General features: G+C 44.4%; 1 protein-coding gene across 1 annotated transcript; it reads left to right on the top strand.

The window, feature by feature from the left end:
* On the top strand, positions 498-1022 carry LOC109234841 (RNA-directed DNA polymerase homolog). Its single transcript, XM_019400889.1, has one exon. The coding sequence runs from the start codon at positions 498-500 to the stop codon at positions 1020-1022; it is 525 nt and encodes a 174-aa protein (XP_019256434.1).

Here is a 9160-nt window from a genome sequence, read left to right as displayed (position 1 = left end):
TTGCCCAAGACTGCACACACACCCAACAATTGAAAGGCAAAGTCGAGGCCGTATAGTAATTAACAAGGTCGGGTCAGTTGATGCCGGAGGGAAAGATGTCATCAGGGACCCCGAAATCATAGAGGCTACAGGGTCGATCGTCGAGGATCTTGACCCCGTACAACTCGACAAAGACGACCACAAAAAAAAAGCATACACCAGCCACAAACTTCAGGAACCAGGTAAATTCCATCAATTTTTAGCTAACAACAGACTTGTTTGCCTTTTCCTATGCAGATATTCTGGGCATTCCGAAAGAAATAGCGACACACAAGTTGAATGTTGACCCATTTTACCCCCCCAGTGCGGCAAGTTAGGCGAAAATTCAACTCTGCAATAAATGACGCGGTCCGCGAGGAGGTTGAAAAACTACTGGAAAACGGCTCTATCAGAGAACCAAAGTACCCTCAATTGGTTGCCAACGTGGTCATGGTGAAAAGAAGAATGGGAAATGGCGGATGTGCGTAGACTTCACGGATCTGAACAAAGCCTGCCTGAAAGACTCATTCTTAGCACCCCGTATTGACCAGCTCATTGACGCAACGGTCGGGCATGAGCTATTAAGCTTCTTGGACGCCTACTCGGGCTATATCCAGATCCTCATAGAGGAGGAAGACCAAGAAAAGACCACTTTCATCACTCACCGGGGGACGTACTGCTACAGGGTGGTGCCTTTCGGACTAAAAAATGTGGGGGCGACGTATCAGAGGTTGGTGACAAAAATGTTCAATGACCAGCTTGACAAAACCGTGGATGACATGTTGGTCAAGTCAAAAAGGAAAGAGGATCACATCGACCACTTGAAAGAGGCCTTCGACATACTTAGACGATATGGTATGAAATTGAACCTCAAAAAGTGCGCCTTCGGCGTAACCTCGGGAAAGTTCCTTGGCTTCTTGGTATCACAACGAGGCATCGAGGTCAACCCTGACCAAATCATAGCTATAGAAGGAATACCGGAGAACCTGACCAGTAAGAAATAGGTACAGAAGCTGACCGGCCGCATAGCTGCCTTGTAAAGATTCATCTCATAGTCCTCCGACAGATGCCATAAATTTTTCGGCGTACTCAAGAAAGAGACTCCAATGGAACTCCGAGTGTGTCGAAGCCTTGAAAGAATTAAAGGCATACCTGTCTTCACCCCACTGCTTGCTAAGGCAGAACCCAGGGAACGTCTCCTCATCTACCTGACCGTATCCGATGTGGCCGTGAGTGCGGTTCTGTTGCGAGAAAACAAAGGTACGCAATCTCCCATTTACTATATTAGCAAAACTCTGGTTGACGCCGAGCCAAGGTATCCACACCTCGAGAAGCTATTCCTGGCTTTGTTCATAGCTTCACGAAAGCTTAGACCCTATTTCCAGTGTCACCCCATCTCGGTGGTCACAACCTTTCCCCTAAGGAGTATTCTGCACAAACCTGAGTTGTCGGGCAGGTTGGCCAAATGGGCCATAGAATTGAGAGATCATGATATAACCTATCATCCATGGAAGGCGATAAAGTCGCAAGTGCTTGCCGACTTCATCGCCGACTTTAGCACAAAAATAATGCCTGAAGTCGAAAAGGAAGCCACTCGTATTTCCCCCAGAATACACGACCTATGGGTTTTGTATACCGATGGAGCCTCTAGTGCGTCAGAATCGAGACTGGGACTCATGCTTGAGGTCCCAACAAGCGAAGTAACTCGCCTGTCCATAAGATGCCCATATATGACTAACAACAAAGCCGAGTACGAGGTCGGTATAGCAGGGCTAAAGTTAGTACTCAAGTACGGAGCGAAACGAGTCATCCTACGGTGCGACTCTCAGCTCGTCGTCAATCAAGTCACAGGGACTTTCCAAATCAAGGAACAAAGATTACAAAAATACCAGGCCGAGATCTGCAAGTTGTTACCCGAGTTCGACGAATGCCAGCTCGATCAAATCCCTCGAGCATAGAATATCAAAGCCGATAGCCTTGCCAAACTTGCTGTGGCCACTAAATGCATAACCGAAGAAGGAAACGTGGTCACTCTCCTCCACTCGTTGATCGATCAAATTGAGGTACGAACTATAAAACTAACTTGGGACTGGCGCAACCGTATTGTCACATATTTGTAGGGCGGAGTGCTTCCACACGACAAAAAAGAAGCCAAAAAGCTTCGAATGTAGGCGGCAAGGTATAGCGTCAACAACGACTTGTACAAAAGAATGTATAGCGGCCCACTAGCAAATTCTTAGGCTCAAACTAGACGCGACACGTTCTAGAGGAAGTCCACTAAGGCCACTGCGGAGCTCATACCGGCAATCGAGCCCTAGTCAGATGCCTCATACGAGCAGGTTACTACTGGCCTATAATGAAAAAAGAGGCGGTCGACTTCGTTCAAAAATGCGAACAATGCCAAAGATCCGCCCCTATGATACACCAAGCGGGCGATCACCTCCACTCAGTCACCTTGCCTTGGCCTTTCATCAAATGAGGGATGGACATCATCGGACCCCTCCTAGCAGGACGAGGTAATGTACGATTTCTATTGGTTTTAACTGACTATTTTTCAAGTGGGTGGAAGCAGGTGCATTTGCCCAAATACATGAGCAAGAAGTGATCGCCTTCATATGGAGGAATATCGTGTGTCATTTCGGCCTCCCAATGGAATCAGTTGTGACAACGGGCCTCAATTCACTGGAAAAATGATCGCCGAGTTCTTCGAGAAATGGCATATCAAAATAATACTCTCTACGCCATACCATCCCGCGGGCAATGGGCAAGCAGAGTCCTCCAACAAGTCAATATTGAATATCATGAAGAAGAAGCTCAAGAACGCCAAGGGACTGTGGCCGGAGTTGCTACTAGAAGTGCTATGGGCATACTGCACAATGCCAAAAACAAACACATGAGAAACACCATACTCGTTAGTCTATGGGACCGATGCAGTAATACCTGTCGAGGTCGGAGAACCAAGTCTAAGGTACTCACACGAAAGCGGGCCGAGAAACGACAAAAGCAGGAGCAAGACCCCGATGAGGCCAAAGAACGGAGAGACATGGCTTATATCAGGATGGTCGCCCAGAAACAACAGGAAGAGCGATACTACAACAAAAAAGCCAAGATCAGACTGCTCAAAATCGAGGACTACGTACTCAAAGCCAAAACACGAGCAAGCAAGGACCCACGAGAAGGAAATCTAGGGACTAATTGGGACGACCCGTACAAAATTACGGCGGCAGCAAGGAAAGGGTCGTTCCAACTAGAAACGATGGAAGGAAAACTATTGCCAAACAACTGGAACATCGCCCACCTCAAGTACTTCATCTTTTAAGGAAAGATGTTCTCCGAGCCGCACTCTTTTTCCCCCACTTGAGTTTTGTCCCAATTGGGTTTTCTCGGGGAGGTTTTTAACGAGGCGACGAGGAAGACATTTTGAAGTTAAGCATAAGCAGGTGAGAATACAAGTTAGCAAGTTCATTGCTTGACCCCTCGAATATTTCTCCAGGTCGACCAATAAAGGGACTAGGTAGACTGGGACTAGAATACCAGACCGAAAAATGAGTAAACTTCTTCAATGTATATATGTAAGCAAATCATACAAACACATGATGTTCGCCTATGTCCCCACCAAGTTTTAACACCACACTAATCAAGAAACTCACATTCGACCTCGTTTAAATTATTAAGAGAACATTTGACCTTGATCGAATCAACGCACATTCGACCTCATTCGAATTAATTAAGAGAACATTCGACCTCGCTCGAACCAACTCACATTCGACCTTGTTCGAATTAACTAAGAGTAACATTCGACCTCGCTTGAATCAACTCACATTCGACCTCGTTCGAATTAACTAAGAGTAACATTTGACCTCGCTCGAATCAACTCACATTCGACCTCGCTCGATTAACTAAGAGTAACATTCGACCTCGCTCGAATCGACCCACATTTGACCTAGCTCGAATTTCATTTCACAGTTAACCTCGTCCGAATTAATTATGGCGACGTTTAACTTTGCTCGAATTAATCAAAGACACACTCGGCCATGTTCGAGTTAACGCCTACCAACAGTTCTTTTAAATCAAGACAATCAATCGAGGAAACCATTCAAGGAAAAAATAGAATACTCAGAAATAATTAGCAAAAGTAGCATTCCAAATCAAAAAGGTATCTTACAAGGGCCGAACAGACGCCCACAAAAGTATAAAAAGATTACAAAAGCATCACTCAGTGGCATCATCTCCGCCTTCATCCTTGCCGGTAGAGTATGCATCATCATTCCAAGCACTTTTCTTGATTCCGCCCAGCTCGTCTTCATCATTGCCCGCCCGTGGCATGGCGGGATCATAACCATAGGCGACTCGAGTTGTGCGCGCCTTGGCACTAGCACCCTCAAACTCAACCTCAGTAATTCTCCCTGCCGCCATCAAGTCCGTAAATATGTCTAGCTGTGCCTCGGCATGGATCCACTTCTCATATGAATCTCGCACAACATCAGGATAAGCGGAAGTGCGAGAGGAAGATGGTCGAGTCAATAGCTGCGCCTTTTCGGCCCCAAAAACGGTGAGCTGATCATTTAAATTTGAAACTTCTCCCTCAAGCTCGCCAACCCACTCTTCAATCCTGGACTCGCTGAGCACGGCCGCCTCCGCTTCACTCGCCCATTCAGATCGGAGGACGCGGACGACCTCCTCCGATGCTGCCACCCTTGCCAAAGCCGCTATCCTGGCCTTCTCAACCTTCTCCAACTCTGCCATCTTCTCGATCAAATCATCACTCAAGTCATTGGCCCTGGTCGAACTTTGCTCAAGTTCAGCCCGTAGGGATGCCACTTGGGCCTGAAGATCAGCACACTCAGCCGCGACCCCCTACTCACCTTAAGCTCGTCCTCCTTGGCTCTAAGAGATCCCTCGAGCTCACTATGTTTGTTGATGACCCTCACGAGTTCATCGTCTTTCTTCCTCAACTCATCTCTAAGAGACTGGAAATTACCATCCACGCTGAATCGGGCACGTATCTCACGGTACTTATGAAACTTCAAAACCATTTATTTAAAAACAACCTTCCGCTTCTCCTCTCGGCGGGAGCTCTCAATATCTAAAATGAGAGTCTAGTGAAAAAGGAAGAGCCAAAAAGAGTCAGTAAAAACAAAAAGGAGAAAGGACGTAAGGTAACAAGAACAACAGAAACAAAAAAAACATACCTTCAAAGCCATTCTGAATATGCCTAATGACATATTGGCATCATTAAACGTCCGTAAAGTCCTATTCTCTGAGCTAGAGAAGAGAGGAAGCAATGAAGGAACTACGCTCTCTGTATTCACCAACAAGTCGCAGTCCAAGGGAATGACTATGGTGCGAGTAGATCCCTCCGTCCTCACTTTTACCCGAGTAAACCCCTCATCGAACATCCATATCTCTTCGGAATCGATGTCAAAACCGAACTCATAGCCATCTAAAGCCACACCTTTCCCCCTCTCATCGGCAGAGCAAGGAATGCGGGCTACCCCGACGGCGACAGATCACTCCTCAAAAGGGGAGAAATTTCTACATCTGAAAGGGGCAAAGTCTCAGTGTTTGAAGCCACGCTGCCCTCGGATGCGGCCGTGGCCAGCTCGGGATCACCCCTTGTTAACCCTTCACTTCCTGATGTCTCGCCGCCAACTTCTATTCTCCGCCTTTTTAACGGAATCGGTTCCTCCTTGCTCGGAGATGACTCATCCACTAAGTGCAATATAGGAGAAGTCGAAGTCTCCACCGAAGGTCCTGCCGAGGTCTGAAGCAGTAGCAATCGGTACGAATTTGCTTGCAGTCAAAGCGAGTAGAGACCCAGTAGATGCACCCGACTGATGAAAAGCGAGGGTAGGAGCCTTCACTCTTCTCGCAGCCCTCCGACATGACCGCAAAAACAAAAGTTAAGCTGACCCTACTACATAAAGGGAGGGAGTAAAAAAAGACACCATGAAAGTCGAAGCAACAGAAGATCAAAATGAATAACTTATCGGTCGAAGAAGGTTTACGTCCAAACTTCTTGTTGAATGACGACCATTCGCGGATCCCCACCGTGTGTGGTAAAATTTGACTCACCCAATCGCGAATGTCGGCGACCAACGTAGGAGGCTTCTTCTCGGCTACAGAAAAGAAGAAGAAGAAGAAGAAGAATGATTAGGTCACTAGAGAGAGACGACAAACAATCAGTTAGCAAAAACACTTATGGGCGAAGTTCCACGCTTCAAGAAATTCACTGGGTTCGCCACCATGTGCTCGATCTTAATGTAGAAGAAATTAAACCAAAACCGACGATTTGCCTTATCGTCCATGTTCACCACCAATCCCTTGGTCCCACGATGGAGGAGGTGTATCATCGTACCCCCGTGGAAACGAAAAGGTGTAGAGATGGCACATTAAAATCCTGCGGTTGGCCAACTCCGCGTACTTTATCAACATATGGAAGAGTTTATAAATATAGGGGAGAGCTGGGCTGGATAGATGCCGTAGTAGCGGCAGAATTCCTCCACCAACGAGCGAAGAGGAAGAGAATAGTCCACTTAGAATGGGTACGCATAAAATGCGCAATACCCAAGACGATTAATATGGATCACGCCGTTCCCAGCTGGGACCAGATCGATGTGAGCGGGGATTTTGTACTTTGCCTAAGCTCGGCAAGATGGGCTGCCTCTATCTCGGATTTCACAGGCTCAGGCTCGTCTGCAGGTGACTTCAAGAAGTCCGACCTGGAGCCTGAATTACGAGGAATAATTTCCTCCACGTTGGGAAAGCTCTCATCCTCGGCAGCGACAACAGCCTCATCATAGTGAGGGGGCATAGACACTGCTAGTGGAGTTGGTTAGTTGTAAATGCAGAAGATACGAACAAAAAGAGGTAGAAGTAGTAGAAGTCGCTCAAATAAGAAAGGAGAACAAAGGTGCGAAAATGGAAGCAACGGGAGCGAGAATACAGGAAGTTGAAGAAGGGAGGAAAATATGCAGATTCAAATGCTAGAAAACATAAAGGATTATACAAGGGGTTCCCAATCCCTATTTATAGAGAATACAGACACCCCAATCGAGAAAATCATCCGCCGATACACAAAGATCGAAACGACAGGGGCACGGGAGGCGATGCACTGCATCGAGAAGATGCGTAATAATAACGCATAATGTTGTGGCGTCAGCCTGAACTAACGTCACGACAAGCTGTGGCCTTCAAAGCACCACGTTACCATCTCGACTGTGATCTTTGCTACTCGACCTGTCCACCTAATTTTCTTGACTGCGAGTAATGAAGTCCGCTCACCGAGGTCGACTAAAGGACAACCTCGATACACGGAGGGATTAACTATATGGGTCAAAATCCGACCGAGGAAATTCAGCACGAAGAGGTGATTATCATGAGTAATTTGTAACTTATCATGGGCGATTTGGCCGAAGTCGATCAGTGATCAACGAAACGAGTCGCCAAGCAGTCAACCACGGCCGAGGTCGAGTAGAGCAGATAGTAGTGACATCTAGTTTTGTATTGGAATCTTCAGAGGGAATATTCTTTTAAATATTCTCTCTGTTTGTACTTTTAGGGTTCTTTGGGAATATCCCATATAGTTTGAGAGATAAGGAAAAAGGCATGTAATATTCTATATGATAAGAACTCTCTTGAAAAGTTGACTCTCTAGAAAAATTCAAATAATGCTTTTTCAAAGAGATTCGATTTGCTGTTTATTCTACATTTCTCACATCAAATCCGAGAAAGTCTCTAATATTCCCATAGTCATTTGTCTTACATTATTGTCAGAAAGAAGAATCATCCACCTCATTCAATATTGGGTGAATCATTCTCTCTATTTACATTTAGTGCCATTTATTGTATTTATTGCTTATAATTATTCTCATTCCATTAATAACTGTAACATTTAATGTGTATTGCATTAAACCCATTTTAACGTGGTCCCACATTACTCGCATAAACCTATTTTAGATCCAAGGTCATTATCTTTAAGTTGGATTAGCCCCTTATCTTTTTACTTAATTAGTTTAATAAAAAGTTTTATACTTTTTGGTCAAACAAAACAAGGAGCTATATATGACCATGACAGATACAGTACATTATAGTAAATAAGCAACATTTTCCAAAGAAGGTTACGCAATTCTTATACGAATATATACATGAGGAAGCGCTCATACAGTGATCAAGGAGCTTATTTCATTGTTGATATCATAATCAGTCATGGTTTTTTTTAAAATAAAGTTACTCCATAGGTGGCGCATTCCTTTCATTCATCCAAAAAATGAGTTACAATTGAGATAGATCAGCTATCCCAGTTTATATCCTTATGTGAACCTTCTCTATAAAAGGTACAAAAACTTACAAAACCTGTTAAGGATTAACAATAAGTAACTTAACAAACAGAGGACATCTGATCATGCCCAACTATGCCTTATAAAAAGGACTAAGCGTCCGTTGCAAAAATATCCGGTTTACAAGTCCGGAGTCGAATCCCATAGAAAACAAAGCTTAGCTACAGTTGTTCAGTATCGCTAAGAAACACAAGTCCAAACAATATCCTAATTTTAAAGATTATAATATTTATTTTTATCTAATTAACTAACAAATACTAGAAAACAGTAAAACTATCAATTAACAAGGATAAAGATTTGAGACAATATTAAGGAGGTCTAGAGTTATAATTTCCCCAATTGTTGGAATCCTTCCCGCTGCGTCTTCTATAAATCCGCCTAAGTATTCTCTATGGATCGTGGGTACTTTGGGTGTCGTAATTCTCTTCCGAGCAACTACCACAATTTACTAGACATATTCTTCCGAACTAGGCTAGCTGGCACTAGTGCACCGCTCACTAAAATCGCACAAAGGCTTCGTTATTCCTAATCCCACCTTTAAAACCTCCGTATTGTCTCACATATGTTAGGAGTGATATTTCTCAACAACTATCTAAATATGTACCCTTTTCCAAGCAATATACACTAAATAGGCACAGTCAATTGATGGCCATTCAATCAACAACAGCAAACACGTAGTTGAACAAGTAGGGAAATCCAACGGCTCAATTATATAAAAACATAACAATAATTCATCCTCTAAAAGGTTTCATAAAAACCCTAGATAACAAATTATCTATTCATAATAGTATGCAAAACTACAA

The sequence above is a fragment of the Nicotiana attenuata genome, chromosome 11 (assembly GCF_001879085.1).
Source record: "Nicotiana attenuata strain UT chromosome 11, NIATTr2, whole genome shotgun sequence".
In the NCBI taxonomy this organism is placed as follows: domain Eukaryota; kingdom Viridiplantae; phylum Streptophyta; class Magnoliopsida; order Solanales; family Solanaceae; genus Nicotiana; species Nicotiana attenuata.
Note: the sequence above shows the minus strand (reverse complement) of the source record. Positions and strands in the feature narration are given on the sequence as shown.